At 48.8% G+C, this 24524-nt stretch overlaps 1 protein-coding gene across 1 annotated transcript; it reads right to left on the bottom strand.

The window, feature by feature from the left end:
* Nucleotides 1-416: 416 nt before the first annotated feature.
* Nucleotides 417-5082, bottom strand: Foxf2 (forkhead box F2). The gene is made up of 2 exons (XM_048347387.1): nt 3641-5082; nt 417-580 (listed from the first exon to the last, which is right to left on the bottom strand). Exons 1-2 carry the CDS (start codon nt 4827-4829, stop codon nt 417-419), a joined length of 1353 nt encoding a protein of 450 aa, XP_048203344.1. The 5' UTR covers nt 4830-5082.
* Between the last annotated feature and the right edge of the window lie 19442 nt (nt 5083-24524).

Raw genomic sequence — 24524 nt, 5'->3', positions numbered from 1 at the left:
CAATTCTACTGAGCTAGACAACACTATGAAGCTCTCTGGAAGTCTTGTGCTTAGCACTGCCTTTTAGAAAAGCACACACGAGAAAAATCACACACAGACACACAATTGGTCTTCTTTCTTCAGACCCTGTCTACTTAAGGCAATGGCAATCCCAGAGCTCCACGTGTATGTTTTACCTATGGTTAAGTTTTTAGCATCTCCTTCACCTGGGACATTACCTTGGTAAGGGTTTCCTTTTCCAATTGTAGGCAAAATCGGTGAGCAGGTTTGCCAGGGCTTTCTGGCTTAGTGGTAGCATGCTACTTACTGCTTTCCTAGTGCACATTCTGTGAGTCCATGGCAGTTCCTGTCGGGCCTCTCGAGAGAGAAGAGAGGAGGGAGTAGCAGGGAGGGCAACTTCCATGGGCTCGGTCCATTCACATGACACATGGCTTAATATCCTGGCACACGCTCTGGTGGTGATGGTGATAATATGAACCACTAGCCGAGGGGTGGAAAGAAGAAATACCATTGAAATTAAGGACAAAATCTTTTCTGTCGCACACTGGAGTAGAGTGATGTTGGTAACGGGGCAGTCCCACTGAAACAAGAAGAAAAGAAACTCCTCAGATACAAAGTCATGAAGCTGATGTATTGTTTTTATTTCAATTTAACCTGCTTAATCTCCACTAAAGGCAGGTACTGTACTTTTCCCTCTAATAATGGCTGGGGTGTACTTTTCCCTAGACTGCTACAAAATTGGCAGCAGAGAAGCTAGCCCTAGAAGTGTGTCAAAATTTCAAACTGTCGGCCCCAGGATAACTGTGTTTTGTTTTGGTTTTATATACCCAAATGTAAAGCAAGATCCTGGGACAGGAGTCCTAAATTCCCCTTTCCCTCTCAGAGAGTGGTGGGGACGCTGGATGCTCAAGGCTGAGAGACCAGGCTAGCCAGGCCCAGAATTCTGGCTACAGCGAGGACCGAGAACCAAGTGTTCTGTCCCCGAACGAAAGCCACTGACATCTTCACCGCTTCATTTTAAGCCTTATTTCCTCGCAAAGTAGCTGGGTGAGAGTCAGGGGGAGCACTGGTAGCTAATAGAAAATTACTCCAACAGGAGAAATGTTGAGAGGAAAGCCAGTTCTCTTCCCCCTCCGCATGCATCCGCGTGGGTCCAGAACGCGCCTTGCTTCCTCTACAGCGGCCTGGGCAGTGGGGAACCGGGCATGTTCCCCAGTAATGGGCGCTGGCCAGGCCAGGAGCTCCAGGCAGGCTGCAGAAGCATGGTACTGGGCTCCCCAAGGGTAGGAGTCTTACTCCTCGCGGCGTTTAGCACCCACTTTTGCTTTTACTTTTTCCTGCCCTGAGTGCGTCTGGGCCCCGCATTTCCCGGGTTGGACCTTTTTGTGGTGAAGTGGGGAGCTAGATGAGGATTGTTTGTTGGGACGTTTCAGTAGCAGTTGCGGGATATTTGTGCCCAGCAAGGCTTGGGCCCGGCTCCGGGGCTCCGGCGCTCACTGGCGCCCACTGAGCCGACCAGCGGCGGGGTGAATTCGGCTTGGGTGTTCCCCAAGCTGGCCATCCTAGGAAAGCAAGCCAGTGCCCGCGGTGCGTGCCCGACCTTACACGCAGGTGCGTTCTGTCCAAACTGTAGCCCGTGTGACACAGGCTCCTGCACCACAAATAGCAGACCAGGCCCCACCAACAGAGTCGCGGCAGGCGCTTCGGAATGCGGCCTGACCACACAGCCCTATCTCCTAATGAAGAGCCCTGGCAGGTCTGCTCAGCTTCCCTCCTGAGAATCATGGGTCCAGGCAGGAGTTTAGGAGGTTTGGCCTGCTGGAAAGGCTGGAGGCAGGGCCATGCTGGCATGCCGGGTCCTAGGATCGCAGCCTTCCTTGGGCCTGGATTTCAGACTCAGTGGCCTAGTGGGCTCCACTTGAGAACCAGGCCCCCACCTAGCCAGGAACATCATCTGGCTCCTTGGAAGCCTTGGTCTCAACCTCATCAGGGAGAAAATGGGTAAGAATAATCTAGAGAAGGGTGAGAACTGGAGGGCAGGGAAGAATGAACAGTGTGCATTGTGGCCTGGGCTTGCTATCACAGAGGCTTGGGGGGTGGCGGGGGGAGGGAGAGGCCGCCGACTGCTCCAGAGGGGCAGTTCTCAGCCCCTCAAGATGAAAGGTCTTTCCTCCAGACCCTGGGATATCTGAGGGCTCTGAGTGTGAACGTGCTGTGTGGGTGGGATGACAGTGTCACGCAGAAAAGTTTGTTCTGTGATTTTTAAAAATAATACTATTTTGCCTAGAGTGTTTTGTGTTTGTTCCAAGCCTCAGAATTGGAGTTTAAGTTGAGTAGCTCCTGCCCCAGGAGAGGCTGGCCAGCAGGGACATAGGAGGTCGAGAAGTGGAGAGCTTAAGAGAGATTGACAACCAGTGGAAGGGGAAAATAGCAGGGGAGGGCTGACAGCATTGGTTACTTGTTGAAATTCCCATAAAATTGAACAAGATTCTGTTCTCAGTGGTTAAGTCAGGCTAAAATCCTCTCCAGTGTGGTCCTGCCTAGACTGTCTTTGTTTAGTTAACCTCTAAGACCCGCATTTAAAAGGTCTATTTGGAAAATTTCCCCATCCTTGAAACCAACATCTTTTGCTCATTTTGGGCTTCCTTCTACTCCCCCCCCCCCATCCTCTCACTGCACACGAGCTAATGAAGGATGCATCATCCTATGAACCATTTTCTAGCTGGGGTGGGAGATAAACATGAGGGGGAGCACCTTTGGCCCTTGCTTGTGACAGGCCGGCTAGCTGATTTTAATCTGCATCCTTGTGGGAGCCTCAGAGTGGTTAATATGGATTTATCTCTGCTTTCCAGAAAAATCTGGCCAAATTTTCTAATTCTCCTACACCCCACTCTCACTGCTTCCCACAAGTCAATAAATTTCCATAATCAGCAACCCACACAATTAGACCAGTCACACTGCAATTGACCTCCAGGCATATTTCCCAGAGGAGTAGCAGGACCCTTGAATCTTGCTGTCCAGGACAGTCTGTATCATTCCGGTCTACTGTGTGAAGCGTATGTGTATGCATGAGTATGTGGGGGTCCTTGATGCCCTGACAACTGGCAATGTTTTTCTAGTGAAAGATCCTGATACCTTGCCTGGTTTTGTGTGTGTGTGTGTGTGTGTGTGTGTGTGTGTGTGTGTGTGCTCTTTCCTCTCTTGTTCCCTCAATAATAGCTCAGCAAAGAACCCTTTCCCACTCATACCCTGGGGTACAAGTATTTGACATTTACTTTTGAACAATAGTACAACCAAGAAAACTCTGAAAGAACAGAAGGAACTAGACACAGTTCCTTGGCCAAGGTTCCTTAAGTCCACTGCCTTCTCTATAAGTTGTTAGGTCTTAATTGGGTGAAATCCACAAAGATATCCTTGAAGGCCAGGAAGGCCCCAATTGGGCACCATCCTGGAGGCTGGGCAGTTCTGGAGGCCCAGCTCCCGGCCAGGGATGGCAGGGTGGGCATCCCACAAATAAGATGCTAGCTTCCCCCAGCACCCGCTTTTCCCAGTACCCTCAAGCCCAGCTGTCCCAGAGGGAGTGACAGGGGCCTGGAGGCTTAGAAGTGGCGCCCCGGGGCCAATCCTGCTCATGCCATACCTGAGAGGTCCTCCCGAGTGTTCTGATGCAAGTAGCTCTGCTCCAGAGAGTAGGAAGACATGCTGGAGTGCAGGCCTGCAGAGGCCGCGGGGTTGCTGCTTGGCGTCAGGGCGGCCGGCTGCTTGAGGTAAGGCGAGGCGCCAGGGGAGCTCCAGTGTGCAGCAGGGCTCGTGTAGGGAGAGTGGCACTCAATAGCGCTCGCCATGGCCGGGGATGAGGGCACTGGGCTGCTGCTGCTGTCCGGCCCGTAGTCCCCACCGCCGCTGCCACCCCCGGCAGCACCGACGCCCCCAGGACCTGTGGGCACCGGGCAGCTGGCCATATAGGTGGAGCCCGGGTTGGGCGACATGTGCGGGACGTGGTGGTGGTGATGGTGGTGGTGCGGATGCGCGTGGCCTGGGGCCCCTGCGCCGGCATCGTAGCCTGTGGGCATCATGTCAAGGCCACCATAGCCGCCCTGGCCATGGCAGCCGAGCGGCGCCGACGGGGGCGCCTGGAAGTCGAAGCCCTGGGGTAGCAGCGAGGCCCCAAAGCCCAAGCCGCTCACCACGCGGTGGTACATGGGCTTGAGCGCCTGGCACTTTCTCCTGAAGCCGCGCGGCCGTCGGCGGAACGAGCCCTCCTCGAACATGAACTCGCTGGCCGGGTCGATGGTCCAGTAGTGACCCTTGCCGGGCCGCCCGAGCCCTTTGGGCAGCTTGATGAAGCACTCATTGAGCGAGAGGTTATGGCGCACGGAATTCTTCCAGCCCTGGTAGGCGCCTCGAAAAAAGGGGAAGCGCGCCTGCAGGAACTGGTAGATCTCGCTGAGCGTGAGCCGCTTGCTGGGGGAGCTCTGGATGGCCATGACGATGAGCGCGATGTACGAGTAGGGCGGCTTTTCGGGCCGCCGCAGCCCCGAGTTCGCCTTCTTGGTGCTCCCGCTCCCGGCGCCCGCGCCGCCACCGCCGCCAGACGCGCTCTTGCAGGCGATCGAGGAGGCGCTGGCCGGATTGGAAGAGGACGAGGCACAGGAGACGGAGGAGGAGGAGGACGACGACGAGGTGGTCTCCAGGGCGGCGGCGGCGGCGGCAGGCGGCGGGCTCATCAAGGCGGCCTGCAAGGCGCTGGGGGCCGGGCTGCACGCGCGGCGGAGCGGGGCTGGCGGCGGGCGCGGCGGGGGCGGCGGGGGCCCGCCCTCGGTGGTCATCTGGGACCCCGGAGCGAGGCTGGGCCTCGGGGGCGGACTCCGGGTCGGGAGATGAGGCGCTGGAACGAAATCGGCCCAGAAACTGGACAAGCGCCCTAGCCCGCCACGGGGGCTGTAACAGTGGCCACTCCGGGCCAGCGCTTCGGCGTAGCCTCCTTCAGCTCCTTTGGGGTTTCTGGCGGCGGCCGCGGCGGGCCGGAGACAACGCCCGGCGCATCCCTCTCCGATTCTCGGGTCCCCGCCTTGCGCAACCGCCTCCCTGGAGGCCGAGGCGAAGCGGCCGGACGCCCGGCAGCTGCGCCCGCCACCTGGTACCGCGGCCGGGACCCTGGAGACGAGCTCGACGTCTTCCTTCAGGAGCGCTCCTTGCTCTGTCTCTCGGACTTCCTCCCTCCCGCGCCCTCCCCGCGGTTGCCCTCCCTCTCTCCCTCCCTCCCACGCTCCCTTCCTCCACCCCTACCCCGCCCTGCCCCCTCTGCGCTCCACGCTGCCCGCCCTGGGGAGGGCGCCGAGGCCGCTTTGCTCACTCCTCCCCGCCACCCCCCCCCCAACCTGGCCGCTGACTTCCTCTCTTATCTTCGGGCTCACTCTCTGGGGCCTTGTCCTTTCAATTCTTCTCTGGGACCCCTTCCCTTTCCCTATCCACCCACTTTCAAACGTGGGAGTCACACACTCACATTTTGGTAGGACAACCCCCACCCCTAGGAAAACTCGAGTGTCTCTGACCTCAAGAACTTATTCTCTGTGTTCTTTTCCAGTAGGCCCAGATTCCCATCCCAGAAACCAGCCTCCCCCCCCCCCCCCCCCCCCCGCAGCGGATCCACCCCTCCTCTCCTTTCCCTTCGCCTTTCCCCTCCCTACTCCCAGCTTTCCGCGCGTGGCCTCGAGTGCTGTCAGGACCCTCCTTAGCCGGCTTCCCCAGGGTCCGAACTGACACCATCTGTCAACTTTATTTAGAACTTGCCGCCCTCAACCACACGCCAGGGTGCCAGACGCCCAAAGGTAATGTGCCAATACTCTCTTTTTCTGGCAGAGCTTGTTGGCTCTGAGGATTGTCCGTAAGAGAGTGAGCGCTGGGCACCCTAGAGTTTTGGGTCTCAGAAAATCGTGGCCATTTTCAGAACTTTGAACAGAGGAGTTTGGAATGGAGAAACCTGGGCCAAGTTGTAGAGACAATGAAAATCTAGGCCGAATAGGACTCAAGTTTGTATTCGCTTCCACTTCTTTTTAGTTTTCCACTTAATATTTTGTGAGGGAAAGAAAAGAAAAAAAAAGAAAATTAAAGCAACAAAAAGGCAGAGTCTGAGATAAGGAGATAGCTGTATTTCTTTTCAACTCTGGGGAGTGTGTTGCTGCCAGTTACTTCACATCCTCACTCTCAGCATCGTCTCACCCAAACTGTGCCATGGTTATGCTAAGTTTGGTTCAAAAACTTGATGCCCAGTTGTGGATGATCCCTCTCTGTAAGAGCCTCACTCTGGGAGAGATGTACCCTCGGGAGAAATCACTTGCAATGAGAGCCGACAGTTAGTTATTGGATTACACGTGCAGGGATATGCAGTCTGACTAGGGATAGGGGCTGGGAAGAGGGAGGAGAGCTGGAGTCTGGGAGCAGGCGGGCCACACAAGGACTGATCGCGAGGCATAGAGGGACTGGACAGATTAGAATGGAAAAATGGATGCACCTTGGTGTCCAGAGAACAGTGCAAGGCTGTGTGTGCTGAGGAGCCTGGGGAGATGAGAGGCTAGATAGGGGAGTTCACACAGCAAGCCAGATTTAAAAAAACAACAACAACAAACAACAACAAAAAAAAACAACAACATAGCTTCTCTACTCCTAGCTCCATTGAGCTTGGTGGAACAGACCTAGGCCCCTTGGGGCTGCCTCAGCTCTGGTGGGGGGGGGGGGCAACTGTCCCTGGCTGACAGTGCTAGTGGGTCTGCAGAGAAGAGAAGGTGGGGTGGGGAGGAGGGGGCTGGGCTGGGGCTGGCCCCAGACAGTGACCTGAAGTTGAGTGGAAGCAGGCTTTTTCCATCAAACCCTGCCTGGATACCACACACAGAGACCGAGTGTCAGTTTACTGCCCTGAGCCGGGCTCCTTTTCCCTAAGCTCCACAGTAATTAGACAAAGAAAACCTAAATTAGCTGAACAGGCGTCGACAGCTTCCTCCAGAGCACCCCTGGTACCTACATGGGAATGTCTCCGAAAATGGCCTGATTGTAGCCTAGAGTCAGCTAAGAAAACACCACCAAGCTGAACTCAGTTTACCACTCATTTCCAAGAGGAAAAAAGAAAGAAAGAAAGAAACAAGTCACTCTGTTCCGGCAGGGATGTTTTGATTAGGTTGGGGAGGGGGTTTGCAGTTGTTCCTACTTTCTAAGAATTTCTGTCTGACTGACTGCTGAGCATTTGGGGGAACAGGTCCTTATTTATATTTATGATGTTTCCCCCTCATTCTCTTTGGTCATTCTGCATAGAATAATTTTAAAATAAGTGACTCAGTATGGAAGCAAATATGTGCTCACTAAATCAAGGCTCTCAGTGTCTGAAAATAATTACTTAAAACTAGAAACTAGTGCTGGGCACTAGTGGCTCATGCCTGTAATCCTAGATACTCAGGAGGCTGAGATCTGAGGATTGAGTTTAAAGCCAGTCAGCAGAAAAGTCCATGAGACTCTTGTCTCTAATTAATCACAAAAAAGGCAGTGGGGTGTGGGGGGGAGCCAGAAGTGGAGCTGTGACTCAAGTGATAGAGAGCCATCCTTGGGCAAAAGAAGCTCTGGGACAGCACCCAGGGCCAAAGTTAAAGCCCCAAGGCTGGCACAAAAGGGAAGAAAGAAAGAAAAAGAAGGAAGAATGAAAAAGGAAGAGCACTGGCCCAAGGGGGAAATGTGGTGAGGAAGAAGCAGTCATCTCACTGGAGGGCAAGATGGGCAGATCATAAGTTTGGAAACATATAGTTAGCTGAGAACAGTGTGACTTGGCTGTGGACCCTCTGATTTCTTGCACCTGGGAATTTTAAATATTTTGGGTTACAGTAAGTATTTGCTTTAAGAGTTGATCTAAAAGGTTTCAGGACACAAGAGACCACTGACAAACACCAAGAGCATCTTAAAATCCAGTCAGGACCATATAGCTTTTTATATCAGTAGCTTTCAGTTTGGGAGTCACAAATCTTTTGAAGAGTAACAGAAGCTATAGAGCCTGTCTCCACAAAAACTACTTCCAACCTGCTTGAAATTTTAGATATTCATATTTAAAAGAATACATAGTTTTTGCACCATTCAACTGAACTGGTTAAATTATTAATTTTGTAAAAGCTTTCCTTTCCATCCAAGTAACAATGTTATGACTTTTACCCAAAGTCTTCATAGTCAAGAGAAACCATTTGCTGAGTGTTTTCTCCACTTAGTGACCTTCTTAAGCAATTGAGCTGAAAGGACTTTCCTTCAAACCCTTCTCTTGGAGATCGCACTTCTGCCTGTGCCCCAGGCACAGGCTGTCCAAGATGACTTGATACAAATTATCCATAAATGCAGCCAGCTTACAGCAGTGCTTGGGACTCCAAATGTAGGGCTCCTTTCACTGCATCGCACCATGGGCTGTTTTCAATGCACATACTAATCAAATTATGTCAAATTCTCTCTCTGGCAGTATGAATCTCTGGTTGTTTATTTACTTATTTATTCTTCTCTCTCTCTGTGTGTACCAGGGCTTGAACTCAGGGCCTCGCCACTGTTTGTTAGCCTTTTTACTCAAGTCTAGCATTCTACCATTTGAACCACAGCTCCACTTCTGGTTTCTGGCTGGGTAACTGGAGATAAGAATCCCATACACTTTTCAGCCCAGGCTAACTTCAGAAGAATCTGGAGCTCAGCCTCCAGAATAGCATGGCCACTGCCTGGGTGTTTATGTTTCTGGTAGTGCTGGAGATTGAACCCTCAGCTTCCAGGCATGCTAAGCAAGTGTTTCTCCAGAGCTACAGCCCCAGTCCAACAGGCAAGAATTAAAAGGAAAGCTGTGTTTCTGACAGTGTGCCTTGCTTAGTTCAAGTTCCCTCTCCAGGAGGTCCCTTTTTACTGTGATGGTGAGCTCACTCACTTTCACTCCCTATAAACACACAAAAAAATGAACTTTTTTCTTACGGGAATGAAAGGTATGGCTCACTTAAATGATTTTAGATCAGCCCAGGCACTGCTTCTTGGTTAACCAGAAACATACAGCCCAAGGGAATCGGCCGTCCTCACTTCATCCGGGTTTGGTTGACTGTCTCCATCTGGGCTGTGGGTTCCTTTCCCGCTCCAAGCCCTTAGCTCCCACCCCTGCCACAGCTCCGGGGAATGTAAACTTGGGGAAGCTTGGGTTTCTCTGATTTTGTTCTGTAATCGGCGTTTTATTCTAGGAAATCTCTCCATTACTGTGGTTTAAATCTTATGTTGTTAGCCTGCTTCCTCTGTTTCATGGATTTTATATGAAATGGCTTAGACTAAACTAGTTAGCAGCAAGAGAGACACATCTGCATGGATAAATTTTACAACCATTTAAGACCTGTCCTGGCCTGGTCCACATGCAGCAACATGGCAGCATCCCACATTTCCTTCCTTGTGGCCCAGCAAAGCCAGTTTGAAACTGACCATCATCTCAGCCCAGTGGTTCTAAGTTACCATTGGCAGAGTGTTCCACATGTTCACAGTACAGGGGTCTAAGTGTATCTGTGCAATTAAGGAAACCAAAGAAGAACACTAGCCTGCAGCCACAGAATGTACTTCAAATTACAACCGAAGATCTTTCCCGGATTTAGGGATTTATCATTAGAGGATGCACCCGGGATGTGGCGAGGAGGGTGACTGGGAATTTTACACCTTTTTTGGCATTTGCTCTGCCCCCTCTGCCCAGAAGCTCCCCATTCTTCCAGATCTGAAAGCTAGCCGTCCAATTTCCAATGTTTATTTGGATCGATTCTTCCGCTCTCCAAATCCCTGTGAAACAGGCAGGGCCCGTTTTATTAGCACCTTCCTGAGAGATCTGCAGATAGCCCTACGGTATCCATGGCCTGGCGGTACGCATGACTCTATGACCCACTTGGCCAGGTCTGGTGGTGGCTGAGAGAGGGTGGAGAAAGGTCAACCTACCAGATTCCCATTTAAAGATGTGGCCTCGTCCTAGCTCTACAATTTCCAGACCTGGAAGCCTGGCTCTCCGGGATTGGGAGTCCGGAATCCCCCCCGGAGCCAGCCCACCCGCCTGCAGTGCACCACATAGATTGCACTCCTAGCAAGCAGCGTTAAGCGCTGGAGGCGCCAGCATGGAGAACAGGGTTTTATGATGAGGGCAGTCTGCACTTCCCAAGGCAGAAAAACCTCGGCCTGGTAGGGGCAGAGTTGGCCAGAGCGATTGGGGGAGGGCGGGGGGAATCCAAAAGGGGCTCCGGCAGCGAAGGAAAACAGCTAGGAAAATCTGTAGCTCGCATTCCTGGAAGCAAGTGCTGCGGCGGCACGTTCATTTTGCGTCCACTCATGCAGATGGGAGGGAAGTCCCTCTGCTTCGGCGCAAGTCCAGGTTTTGAGATGAAATGGAAATCTTGGTGGGGGCCCAGCCATGTCTTGGGAGAGCGTGTGTAGGGAGTGGGGTCCGAGAGAACCCCAGGGGTCCTGCATCTCTTCCGGGCGCTTCCCCTGCTCCGTGCCTCAACAGTGAGTAAGGCACCCCCTAACTCAGCGACCTTCCTCAGGCTGCCTTTCCAGGCCTTGCCCGCACGCTGGGCTGAGCGTGCCCGGGGGGCCACCGGACCTAGAGGGGTCACCCTGGCATAGAATCGGAGTGAAGGCGCTCGGAGGCTGCAGAAGGCACCGAACAAACGCGCCCGAACGTGGCGAGGCCGCTGCTCTGGCGTGCCCCGAGCGGGAGCGGGAGCGGGAGCGGCCGGGCTGCAGACGCGTCCGCAGGAGCGACCTGGAGGCTCCAACCCCGCCGGGGTCGCGTTTTCTTCTCCGGCCCGGCTGATCTTCTCTTCCCCCGCTCCCCGCTCCCCGCCTCCCAAATAAACAAATATCTCCAAGGGCTGCGAACCCCGCGGGGCGCCAGGCTCTGCGTGCCGGGGCCAGGGCTGAATTTCCTGCGCTTCAAAACTGCCCCGCAGTCCTCCCCGCCGGGCGCAGGATACGGGCGCGCTCGCCGCTCTTCAGAAGAGGAAACGCAGCTCTTCCAAAAATATAAATCAGCTCTGACGTCCAAATATTTCTTTTGTCCTCCAGCATCCTCTATGGGGATAAATAAAACGTGCTCGGCGCCCAGAGGCCGATGGGGACCTCGGGGCGCCCAGAGGCTGCTTAGGAAGAGCTTTTGCCTTTTGGGAGTCAGGCCGCATACCGTTTCCCCTTTACCCACCACGGCATAGGTCCTGGGAAAGGAGAAAGAGAGCTCTTCAGTGTGAGCCCCTGGCTTTCGAGACCCCAAGGCCCGCATAGCCCACCCAAGAAGAAGGGGGTGCAGGCTCCAGATGGAGCTGAGAAGGAGGCCCGAGACAGAGTTCGGGCCCCCAATCCGCCTCTCCAGCTGGCCAGCCCTTGGGAGTGGGAGGGGGCGCGCGTCCACTCTTCCCGGACTGGGCTCCAGATCTCAGGGCAGCTGGCAACCCCAGCAAGGCCCAGGCTTGGGGCTAAGGGGGCTGCGCCGGGGACAACTCTGACATCTCTAGCCTGTATTCCTTCCGCTTGAGCTGGGTCATCCTTGAGCCCCATCCCACCATGATTTCTTCCACCAGTTTGAGCAGGGCTTGGGTCAGGGCTTGAGAAAGAAGTGCACACCAAGGGAACCCCCAAGAAGGGATGGAAGGCGACTAGAAGAAAGAGGTGACCTAAATGGAGGACGTGTTCCTTGACACCAAAGGATTGAGGACCCCACGGACCTTTCAGTTTTCCCCCGTGTCTCCAATATATCACAGCTCTTACACCCCACACATCCACTCAACCAGCTCCAAAAGGCTTAAAGAGAGATGTGTCACAGGGACTGGTCCAGGGAAGAAGTTTCCACCTGCCCGACCCCAGTCACTCTCCTCTCCCTTCTGCCCCCCCCCTTCTGCCCTGGAGCTGAGGATTCTATTCCAGGTTTAGGCTTCGTGGTGGGGCTGTTCGACCACCCCCCTCTCTCCAGGGGGGTCTTTATTGATGAGCTGCCTCAAAAACCTCGGCCTAGAAAGTCCCAGAAGGGTTTAGACAATCCATCACCCACCACTTCAAGAATGCTTCCTCTCTTTCAAACACAATCCTAGCACACCAGACGGGCTGCGGTGGGGAGGGGGCGCACTTGAAAAGAGAAAAGCTATATAATCAACGTCAAAGTCGTCCCGCAAACTTTCGGAAACAAGGATTCTGGCCAGAAATCCCTCCAAATGATTAACGCGACCCCCCCCCCCCCTCGCTCTTCCACTTGATTCTCCCCAGCAACTGCAACCCCGAGGCCGGCAGGGCCCGCGCACAGCCCTTCGCTGCTTTGAATGCCGGCGGTGAAGGCAGTCTGTATTTTAGGAGAAAAAAATTTTTGGATGAGGGGCATGAAGGGAAGGGGAAGAGACTATGGCCTCGGGGACATGCTTTCAGGCTCTTGTCACGGTGTCCTTGGAGTAGAGGAAGGGTAAACTAGGAAGGCCACCCATGCCTTTTTAAAGGTTTCAGACGAATGGCCCCTCGGCGTGTTTACGCGATCCTGGGTACTAGTCTCCACTTGGCCTTCGGCGCCCGCACTTCCTCTCGCCTCCGCCGGGTGGCGCCAGGATCTCGGAAATCACTGCCCGCAGGGGTGAGCCGCTGGGTCCCGAGCCGCGGGCTCCGGCTGGCAGGCCGATTCCTGCAGACGCCCGCCTAGGGATTCCCGGTGCTCGCACTCCGACGTGGCCCACTCTGGAGGCAAGCTGGCGTTGGTCCCCAGGAGCCCTCGGGCCTTCGGGAGGAGTGGTTTAGCTCCCAATGGGTCTGTTTTTCCTACCCTGATCTCTTCATTTCCATTTCCATGGACAAATGAATCGTGCTTCTCTACCCCGGGGCTGCGGGAACCAGCCCTCCCCACCCCCACCCCCATTCAGTTGTTTTGGTAACTGGTAGCCAGGAGCAGGCTTGTGGCTTCCTTTTTCCAGCTATGCCTGAACCGTTCAGTTGAGGAAGGAAGGGTCAAATGAAGCGCCTGGACGCGGGTTCGAGTTCTGGAGCCGACCCTGCGGTGCTGGCGCGGGGGAAGGCGCGGGCCTCCCGGGGCCTCTGCGCTCGCTCTCCTTCCCGAAGCGGCGCACGGCCGCCTGGTGTCCCCTGCGGCTGGAAGGGAACGGTTTTCTTTTGATTTTTTCTCAAGGTTTTAACTAAGCAAAGCCCTTACAGTCCTGTGGCACTGGGCAAGCTCTGAGGGACCTGAGGGTTTGGGGGTGGGCTGCTCCAAAGTGCGCCTGCGGCCGGAGCGCCGGGCTCACTCTCCTTTTCTTGGCCACATCGTTTGTGAAAACGAATAAGACGTCTCAACTGAGTTTTTAAAAAGTCTAAAAAATAGTTTTATCAGGGTAAAACTAACTCTTAACAAAACACATCCATTTTAAGTGTAGACTTTGAGATTTAGTTTTTACTTTTGTTATTGTGAAAGTTTCACAGTACAATGAAGTGTGAAGTACGCAAATAACCCCAATGTACCCAGCACCTCCATGGAATAATTCTCAAGGTTTGCTCCACTTGACGTTATTCATTTATTTCCCCTTCATTTCGACGTCTTGCTGAAGTATTTTCGGTTCTATGCGTTACTCCTCGCACCTCCCAGGTCTCTCAGACCTTCTTTGGTTTAAAATTAGAGCTGGGACATTGATGGGGATCAGTATTTTGCTAGCTGAATTTCCTATCCCAGTACTCAGTCCCTTCCCTAAGGGACCTTGAGTCCTGGTTGTCTTGGCTTTCCCCTTACTACCGCATCTTGGGAAGGGGGACACATTTTTCTTTCCTCCTCTCAGTGAAGGTTGGGTGAGTGCTGTCGCCTAGGGAAAGGGTGCTCAGTTTGGTTTTGTTCAGTCTCCACTGACAACCTCATAATACCTTCTATGCACACATCCATAGCAGCATTTAGCAACATCACACATAACGTCTATAAGTGTGTGAGTGTGTGCATGCATGTACGTGTACATACTGTGGATCACACAGTGCTTCCCAGATTATTTATCCAGATAGTGGCCAGCCATGGAAGATGTTTTCATGCTGTTTAAAGCCCCTGTGGGAGAATTTAGCTACTGGATTAGAATGTCTGGGGAGAGTATCTGGAAGCTCTGACGGGCCTTACTTATCCCCATCCTCCATCCCAACTTCCAGAACACACCAGGACTCTGCATGGATATTTCAGTTATTTGTTGGTATGTTTGACTTTCCCACTCCCCAAATACTATGTGATACCATCCATACTTCTTCCTCCTTTCTCAATGCGATCCTTAGCAGACAAATAGCAATATGGTGCTCATAGGCTAGAGTTACAGTTCCACATTTGCACCTGCCTCTAGTGATGTCGTGTAAGTAATTTCACGTCTCTAAACTAAGGTGTCTGCTTTTTTTTTTGCAAAGTGGGAATTAAAACAAAAACAATGTCCTTTCAATAGTATCTGTAAATATGAAAAGGTATTAACATTCTGCCATTTATACTGTTATTTTAAGTCCAACCCAATGAAAGCACTGCTTGCTTGTAAGACACTCTTTCTTCCCCGAGCACTTTCTTACATGTACATTTAGACAATTTGCATCCATTATCTTAAGCTGGCTTCTGCAAGCCAGGGTCCCGGCCCTCCTGGTGCTTTGCGGCTGTGGTGGGGCCACGAGCTCTCTGGGAAGGAAGGGGTGCTCCCCTTCTCGGAACCCCGACTCTTGAAGATGTCTTGAGTCTTCGCCGCAGCCGGGCAGTGAGGTTCGGCCTTAGGTTAGGTGGATGGTGTCCTGAGGGCTGGCTGCGCGCGTTGTGGCTGGGCGCAGGTGTGCGTGCTGTGCAGTTGTGTGTGTGTTGTGCACACTGGGGAAATCACTTGGGGAAAAAAGACGGCGTTAAAAGCCTTCAGTGTGCGGGGCGGGACTTGGGAGCCCTGGGCTGGCTTGGCGAGGGTCTTTGCTTGGATCCCTGGGCCTGCTTTTGGCGACTCCTTCTTGCCCGATGCCGTTTCGCGGGAGGCATGGGAGCGCCCTCGCGAAGCCGAGGTGCCCGCACGGCTGCGGGAACCAGAAACGAACGCGCGGCCGCGGCCGCTCCCCAAGTCACCTCTGGCGTTTGGTTTGCTTCAGGCGGGAATTTCTTCTTTTCTTCTGTTTTATTGGGGCGGGGGGGGGTCCTCCTTTCTGCCCCATTTTCCATAAGCAAGAGATGCCTTCTCTAGCCCAGTGAGTGACAATCGGCGGCCAGAGCACCCGCAGCAGCCGGCGGGGCGCTCCAGCAGCACTTCTCTTACGGGGAGCCGCCCGCACCCCTCTGGATCTCGGCAGGTTCACCATTTTGCCTCGATTTACAATAAGCAAAGATTTACGGTCGGTCATAGACATTTTTCTGTCCACCTAATTTCTTGGTGTCTCTCCGTGCCTGCGCTCTTGAACACATCTCGCGTCCGGCCGTTCTGTGAGGGGCGCGGACCAAGTCCTTTTGGCCTTCTGCACCTGTTTGTCTTTGAACACTACCAGGCCGAAGCCGGGCTGGTGGGAGGATCCCCGAATTGGTCTAAACCGTGCGCAGGCCCATGCGTGTGGCACGTGGTCAGCCTCGCGAGGACCTGCGGATTCCCCGGGCGTGGGCGCCGGGCGCTTTTCCTGGGGTCATTCCCGGTGCTGCCCAGCACTGCGTGGGGGAGAATTGGGCTCCGGGGCTTATTTCTCCACGCCAACCAAACTCTAGCGCTCAGTTTGGGGATTTAAGAATTAAAAGTTAAAAGCAGCTCGGAAAAAGCGGCAAAGTCCAGGGCAGATTCCAGAGGCTCAAGGCTTCAGCCACGGGAAGCAGGTGCGCAGCCCGGGCTCGGCTTGTTGGGGCGGGCTGGTGCTTGGAGAAAGGACGCGGTGACCTGCAGCGAGGGGCTGCCTTGGGCCTCAGAGGCACCACCCCACAGGCTGGCGATGTCGGGTACTTTGGGCAGTGCTGGGCAGGGGTCCCTTTCAGGCAAGTAGCGAGAGATCCTATTTTAATCTCTACAAGTATGACCTTGCCAGCAGTTCATTCTCGACTGGGACCAGTCACTAAACATGGCTGGGAAAAGGCAAACAAACAGCTGCTCCTTGGCTGGCTGTGGGCCTCTGCCTTGAGGTCAGCGCGGGCTTCTTCGGGGCTCTGGGGGCGGCATCCAGCCTCTCCCGGGGAGAAGCCGCCCGGGTCGCCGCGGTGGCGGTGGCTACAGGGCGCGAGGCGCGAAACCACAGGCAGAGCTGCAGCCCGCACGGGGCTGGCTACCACCGCCTTTAGGGGAAGAGGGAGAGGGAAGGGGAGCTCTTGAACCTCACCCAATGCAAACGCTGTGACAGATTTTGGAAAATTGTCTGTAAGTTGTACAAAGGGGTCACCATATTAATTGATGATCCATATAATCTCTTTCCTCAATGTTCTTCATCCTACCAAACCCACCTTCCTCTTCATTTTCCTAGCTTCCTAGAGGATGTGCACTGACTATTATGGCTTCGTTCCTCACCCCCTCCACTCTACTCCAAAGAAAAAAGGAAAGACAGGAAAATAGAAAAAGCCGGAGTCTTGAATGGCCTGTTAAGAGTTTCAGGCCCCTGGGATTTGCAGACTTCTCTGCGGTAGACCGATTTTGGTAATGGATTTTGGATTTTTTTCCAGGGAAGGAGAAGCCTACCAGCTGATTTCCTGAAATCTGTATATTTTAGATATATAAACACCTTTGCAGTTTTATAGCCATTTAAATAAATCATTCATACGAACTTTTACTCTTAAACCAACCTGGCACAAAATAATCTTTATCACTCTTTCTTTTAGTTACTGCCGTTTGCAACTTGGTTTTCCCATCCAGAATAAAGACCAGAGACTTCTGTCTAATCTGTGCTAACACCCTCCCCATGGCTCCCCTGTCAAGGGGGACACCGGATAAATTCAGGATTTCATTTCCTCAACTGGATAGAGAATATGTTTGGGGGGAAAAAGAAAATCTCTGTCTCACTAAAAATAAAATTGGTTTTTGTTGTTTGTTTTGCCAGTATTGGAGCTTGATCCCAGTGCCTTATATTCTCCCGAGACTGGCTTGATCAGGTAAGATGTTCTAGCGATTTAGCCACATCAACAGTCCAGCATTTTGCTGGTTTATTGGAGATGGAATCGCACAGACTTTATATCAAGGGTAGCTAGGGTTTCATGTGTGAGGCACCGGTAGTGGATCTTTGTTTTTGTTGTTTTTTTTAACCTAGGAAACAGAATGCTGGTGGGTCATTTGCCATAGCAATCTAGTGAGAGTCACAGGGACGGTGTAATTGTGACTGGATTTTGAAGACTGACTTTGACAAAACAAATATTCATTTACTTCTTCTCTAAGTCTCTGGATCAAAAATATGTCAAGAGTCTGAAAAGAACTAAGGGTTGTTTCTATATGTCATCTTTTCATTCATCAATTTCTACTTCCTTTAGAAGAAATACTCTTTGGTGACATGAAAATATAAACGAAACCTCCAGAATCCATGCCTTAGGGGAAAGAAAAAGCACCTTGGAAAACTGTGTAGACCAAGTGGGCAGATAGGATTTAGAGATGCAGGCTGGAGAAGGCAGGAGCTATTTTTCTTTCAACAGTGATGTTCTTTTGATAAGGAGACAGAGTACATTTGGAGCTCTGTATTGGAGTAAGAAAGAGAAGCAAAGTAGGTAGGGAGTGACCGGGTTTAGGAGGAAGTGTCTACCTGGGAAGCAGGTTTAGGTATCCCTTGCCCACATCTGTAGGATGCTTTGTATGGCTGAAAGGGTGCGTGTTGGTGGCAGACTGCGAGAGTCTGCCCTCTGAGCTTTAAGACAGAACTCAATGAACTTCCTTCTGTTTTATAGTTTCTGCCTTTGGATAACTTTTCTGTAGTTGGAGGCTTCTCAGAAAAGACCCAACATACAGAATCATTCCATTCACAAATAAATTATAGAAATGTAGTTGATTTGTAAGGACTGTGTTATAGTTGAGGCCATAGGGAGTTAATAAGAAGGAAATAGAATAAGCTAATTTGTTTTGTCTTTATTTTCAGACATTAGAATGTATAAATTCACAGTAATGTGAAAAGAATGGGAACTGTGTTGTGTTTTGAATTCATTCTAGTGTATTCCTGATCACTTTCTAGTGAAGACATTATTTCAAGGCCAATGTTTGTTACCTAGATTTTGGATGCCTCTGAAAAGTGAAGATTGTTAGCAGTGTAGGTAACACCTGTTAACACTTTCTGGCCTCTAGCATCTGTTCAAGTTTTTATTTACTTTTCTGGCATAAATGACAATGTGCCAGTGACTTTCATGCCTTGAGTTAAAAGTGAGATTTTAGTTGATGGGAGTAGAGAAAGTTACTTTCCTAAAAGAATGCAGGGAAGTTCATTTGAATCATTGAAGCTACCTGTAAGGCCTCCATTTAAGCTACTTATTGTTTTTGCTAGTCTTGGGGCTTGAGCTCAGGGCCTGAGCACTGTCCCTGGCTCTTTTTGCTCAACGCTAGCACTCTGCCTCTAGAGCCACAGCACCACTTCTGGCTTTTTCTGTTTATGTGGTGCTGAGGAATCGAACCCAGGGCTTCATGCATGCTAGGCAAGCACTCTACCACCAGGCCACATTCCCAGCCCCATTAAGCTACTTTTAAAGCTAGTTCACATTTTCTTTAAATGTTACATTCAGAAAAGGATACTGAAACTTTGAAAGGTTTTAAAAGAACTGGAAATTTCTTTTTTATTTTTATGTGTGGTGGCCAGCATTGCATTTGCTTGGGATTCACTTTGTGTGTCCTAGAGCACTAGCACAATTTGACGAATCTGCTAACCTTCATAGTAATCTTGTGAAGGAGAGAGAGGGCAGCATTGTTGCCAGTCTGAGAACTAAAAAAACAGAGTTGTTGGAAGATGAAAAGTAAGCCTTCATGTTAGTACAGCTTGACATTGTCATTAATGATTGGGGATCTTGAGATACTGTTGTGTGGTGGAAGGTAGAACTTAAAAATAAACACGTTTTTATATCTGGAAAAGTGTTTTTAAGGGTATTTGTATTCACAGGGATTGATTCCAGGATCCCCTGAAGAATCAAAATCCTCAGGTGTTCTAATCTTTTAGATAAAATGGACCTCAAAAGTATAATCAAGGCTGCATCTTGAGATTCCGACCTACAGTCCTAGTGCACCAGTAATTTCTTTCTCAATAAAATTGTTTTTAATTTTTTGAAAAATAACAAAAGCAAAAGTAGGCAAATGGAATTATATCAAATTAACAAGTGTTTTATACTGCAAGAGAAGAGTATCAATCAACAGACCAAGTCCATAGACTCCACAGAGAAAAGCTACAGAATGGCAGGATATTTTTGGAGGAATAAGTTAATAATAATTAATAAGTTAGTATTCAAAATACATAAGGAATTCACATGATTCAGTGCTAAAAGTCAAGTAATTCTATTTAAATGGACAAAAGACCTTAATAAACATTTCTTAAAAGAAGACATATCAGGACACCAGTGGCTCATTCCTGTAATCCTAGCTACTCAGTAGTCTGAGATCTGAGGATCTCAGTTCAAAGCCAGCCTGGGCAGGAAAGTCTGTGATACTCTTATCTCCAATTAATCACCAGAAAACTGGAAGTGGTGCTGTGGCTCAAGTGGTAGAGTGCTACCCTTGAGCTCAAAGAGCTCAGGGACAATGCCCAGACTCAGAGTTCAAGCCCCACTCCCAAAGAAAGAAAGAAAGAAGACATACAGAAGGCTACCAGGTATATGAAGAAATATTCAAACTCACTAATAATCAGAGAAATAAAAATAAAAACCAGAATGAGATACCACCCTTACAACAGTCAGAGTGACTGTCATCCAAAAGACAAAAGACAACAACTGTTGTTAGAATGTGAAGAAAGAGAATTCTTGCATAATGTTGGTGGGGATGTAGGATGGTAGAGTCATTATGGAAAATAATATGGAGGATCTTCAAAAAATTAAACACAATTAGCAAAAGACCTAAGAATTCCATTATTACATACAAAACACACGTGTGTGTACACACACACTGAGATCAATAGGTGGAAGGGATATTTGCACTTCCATGTCCACTAGAGGTCTATTCACAATAGCAAAGATGTGGAATCAACAATGGGTAAATGGATAAGAAAAACAAGGTGTGTACAATCAGTGGAATACTATGCAGCCCCCCAAAAGTAAAATACTGTCACTTGTGACAACATCGATAGACCCAGAGAACATTATGTTTAGTAAAATAAGTCAGCCAGATACACAGTAAGATAAATTTTTATAAAATATCACATAATGGATATCAGAGACTCCAGATAAACAGTGGGAAATTAGAGGATGTGGATAAGTTGTTCAGCAAGTACAGTTAGGTGAAATAAGTTCTGGTGCTCTATTGCACACTTAGGGTGACTTCAGTTAACAATAATGGGTTCTAAGTACGAAAATAACTAGAAATTTTTGAAGTGGCCTTACCATAAGAAACAGTAAGAATATGAATTGCTGAATATACTAAATACCCTGATTCAATCATGCACAATTCACGTAGGTATCATGACCCCATACATTTGTACAATTGTGATGCAAATTAATTTGCACACATAACCCACATACATCCTCCTGTGTACTTAAAATATCTTGAATTTCCTGTAATACCTAATACCATGCAAAAGTCTGAACATATAAATACACAGGGAGGAAGGATAAGAAAAATGTCTATCGTCAGTACAGATGCCATTATATTTTTCTTTACATTTTGCATTCAAGGTTAGTTGATTTCTGAGGGTTCAAAACCTGCAGATACAGAAGGCTGGGTGTTTCTTTGTGTGAGATTTGCCTGACATTTCTGTCTTCTTTCTGTTGCTGACAGCATCTCAACATGTGTTATGATTGTTCTTCCCACTCATGTCCTCTGAGTATAGTTGACATGTAACTTTTGCTTGCTGTGCTTGCTGTGCTACCATAGTCGCTGGCCAAGTACTGATGTGATACCAACAATCATGATAGTTGCTTCTCTAGGCTAGTTGGTAAAAACAAATAAGAGGATATTTCTTCATCTCTCCTTCTTGGATCATGGAATTATTAAGACACAGGTTCAAGAGCCTCACCTCTTCAAGCTGGGTTCCTTCAATCCAACCTACTCAGGAGACTGAGATCTGAGGATCATGGTTTGATGCCAGTCAAGGCAGGAAAGTCTGTGAGACTCTTATCTTTAATTAATCACCAGAATACCAGAAGTGAGCAGAAGTGGTTCAAAGTGGTAGAGTGCTACCACTGAGTGAAAGAGCGCAGGGATAGTGCCCAGGTCTTGAAATCAAGCCCCATGATGGACAAACAAGACAAAACAAAAAACCCATGTTTTAGGCCACAAAAGGAAATATGTCAATAAATTTCAGAGAATTAACAAACATCATACTCGCCACAATATAATACATTTAGATATTTATAACAAGGACACAAAAAGATAGCTTCAAAATATGTTTAGGAACACTCTTCCCCACAAAAATAAACAAGATTTTGAAATAACCATTGGTTTTGAAAGCTTACGATAGAGAAAATTACAAAATATTGAGTCCTAAAATACAGAAAGCACTCGTGTCAGTGATGCTAAAGCATTTCTTAAAGGGAAATTTATAGTTTTGCAACCAATGATCAGAGATTTTAAAAGATGAATAAACTAATGGTTTAGTTTCAGAAAACAGAACCAGAGCAGTAGAACAAATCTATAGAAAAAAATGGGTTAGTCTGAGGCTTTTCTTTTTGTTTGTTCCTTCTTAATATTGCAGAAAGAGGTCACTCATTTCGTTTGTTTCTGTATAGGGATCAAACCGAGGGCCTCTGTGTTAGACAGCACTTTACCTTCTTTGCTCCACATTCTTCCTTGGCAGCAACAGAGCCCTCACTGGCTAGCATCTGCCAAAAAGTTATTGCGAAAGGATGTTTAAAGGTGATATGCATCCTTAAAAGAATTAAGGAGTCAATTTTGTATGCTCCAACATCAGGAACAGCAACCAACTCCCCCACAGCCCCCAAAAGACAACCCCATCTTCTCCCCTGTTGCTGCTACCACCCAACATTGGTAACTCTGGCTGTCTTATACCAGCATCTCCTGACAGAATCTCCGGGGTGCCCCTGGCCAGAAGGAAGATGTGCATGACTCCGGAGGTGCTGGCTCCTGGTGAATTCTCTAACAGATTTCCCCTGTGACTGTGACAAGCCAAGTCTGGGTTCCACATGTGAACTTCTGGTACAGGGAGTCCTGGGAAGTGAATTTCTGGCTTCTACCTTGCTAGTTAGAATTAATTAAGTAAGAAGTCCTCAAGACATGGAGGTGTTGGTAGGAAGGAAATAATGAAGATGATGGTGAAACCAAGGGAATGCATAACTTCTTCTGAAATACCGAGATTATTTACAGAATCAAAGGTGTTTCTTTGACAAGAGCATAAGATAAATATATCTCTGGTGAGATTTTGAAAAATACTGATGTTACACACACAGACACAGACAGACTGACAGACAGACACACAGAGAGCAGGAAATAGCAAAGGAATTAATATTTTTAAATTTTATATTTTAGTGCTGAGGATTGAGCCCAGAACTTATACATGCTCTACTTCTGAGTTATATTCCTAGCCCTAGTAATTTAATTTATAAAGTAATAATTCTTCATTTGCTCAAGTCAATGGGGCCAAGATGGAGAGAGTGACTAGGCAAGTTTGCCTTAGATATTTACCCCTCTCCACATTCCAGTTTCTGGTTGTCAGACACTGCTTCCCAACAAAACCGCATACATTAAGAAATATCCCCAAAGGGGAACCAATGAAGAAATGAGAAAATATCAGCCTATGTGATGTGAGAGATGTCACTATCAACAGTCATTTATGTTCTTTTTAATAGTCAGTAACGATAAAAAGTTTGAATAAGCAGCTTTATCATATTTTTATTTCCTAGGAGTAAAATGTCTATATCAAAAGATAGGAATAATTTTGTTTTTAGATAAGATAATCAAGTCACTTTGACCACTGTAATAATTTTCAGTTTCATGGGCCATGATAAGAGATAGTCCATTTTACTGCATTCATTCCAGATTGATTATTTCATAATGGAAATGTTGTCTTATGATGGTTTTAGTTCCATGAACTGGTGGCTCATGCCTGTGATCCTGGCTACTCAGGAGGCTAAGAATTGAGGATCACAGTTTGAAGCCAGACTAGGCAGGAAAATCCATGATACTCCTATCTCCAATTAAGCACCAAGAAAAGCCAGGAGTGAAGTTGTGGCTCAGGTGGTAGAGCACAACCCTGAGTAAATAAAGCTCCAGGATAGCACCTAGGCCCCGAGTTCAAGCCCCAGGACCAGTACACACACAAAAATGCCTAAAAGGTAAGCAATTTTCTATATATTAGCTAACTTAATATTTACAGTATTTGTAAGGTAAATACCAAAATATTCATTTTACAGATGAGAAATCTGAAGATAAAGGAAAAGAACTTTGTCTCAACCCCTAAGCAGAAGTGTAGGACTCATATCCAGATTTTTTTGTCTAAAGCCCTTGTCCATAGCAAGTGTTTTTGCTCATAGATGATAGACACATTTCATTAAATATATGTTAAAATATCTTAGGGTCAAAAAAATAATTGCAGGTTCCCAAGGAGTGTTCCAAGAAACCTGAGACTTAAAAATCTCTGCACGTAAGACAGTTTAATATGCAAAAAGTTGGGAGACACTAGATAATGTTTCACCTCTTGGAGACTCACAGTGAATGTCAGAGTATTTAAGGCTTTCAGAAGTCTGACAACAAAGAAACTGTCTGACCTCATTTAACATTCCAGAAAAGTAGTGTTCCAAGGAACAAATCTTGAGAAATGCTGCCAAGTGTATCTCTTATTTTTGTTTCATGTTTTATTGCATTGATTGGCTAGAACATCTAGACAACAGTAAATGGTACTGGTGATAGTGGATATTTTATTGTCATTCTGGTTTAATGAGAGTGTCCCTAGCATTTCATCATAAAAGATTATATTGACCATGAGTTAAAATAATTTAGGTACCATTAATTATTTTATGTAAGATTTTAAAAATTTTTCTTACTTAAAGAACCAGAAATGGGAGCCAGGAGTGGGTAGCACTTGTAGCTCATGTTTGTAATCCTAGCTACATAGGAGGCTGAGATCTGAGGATTGAAGTTTGAAACCAACCCTGGCAGAAAAGTCCATGCAACTCTTATCTCCAGCTAACCAACAAAAAGCTGGAAGTAGGGGCTGGGGATTTAGCTCAGTGGAAGAGCACCTGCCTGGCCCCGAGTTCGGTCCTCAGCTCTAGAAAAAAGCAAACAATCTGTAAAAGACCAAAAAGCTGGAAGTAGAGCTATGGCACAAGTGGTAGAGCCCCCATCTTGAGTAAGAAGGCTAACAGCACCCAGGCTCTGAGATCAAGCTCCAGTACACACACACACACACACACACACACACACACACACACACACACACACACACACACACACAAATAGACATTGAAGACA

This window comes from Perognathus longimembris, chromosome 6, assembly GCF_023159225.1.
Source record: "Perognathus longimembris pacificus isolate PPM17 chromosome 6, ASM2315922v1, whole genome shotgun sequence".
Classification (NCBI taxonomy): domain Eukaryota; kingdom Metazoa; phylum Chordata; class Mammalia; order Rodentia; family Heteromyidae; genus Perognathus; species Perognathus longimembris.
The sequence above is the reverse complement of the archived record's forward strand: the minus strand, read 5'-3'. Positions and strand labels throughout refer to the sequence as shown.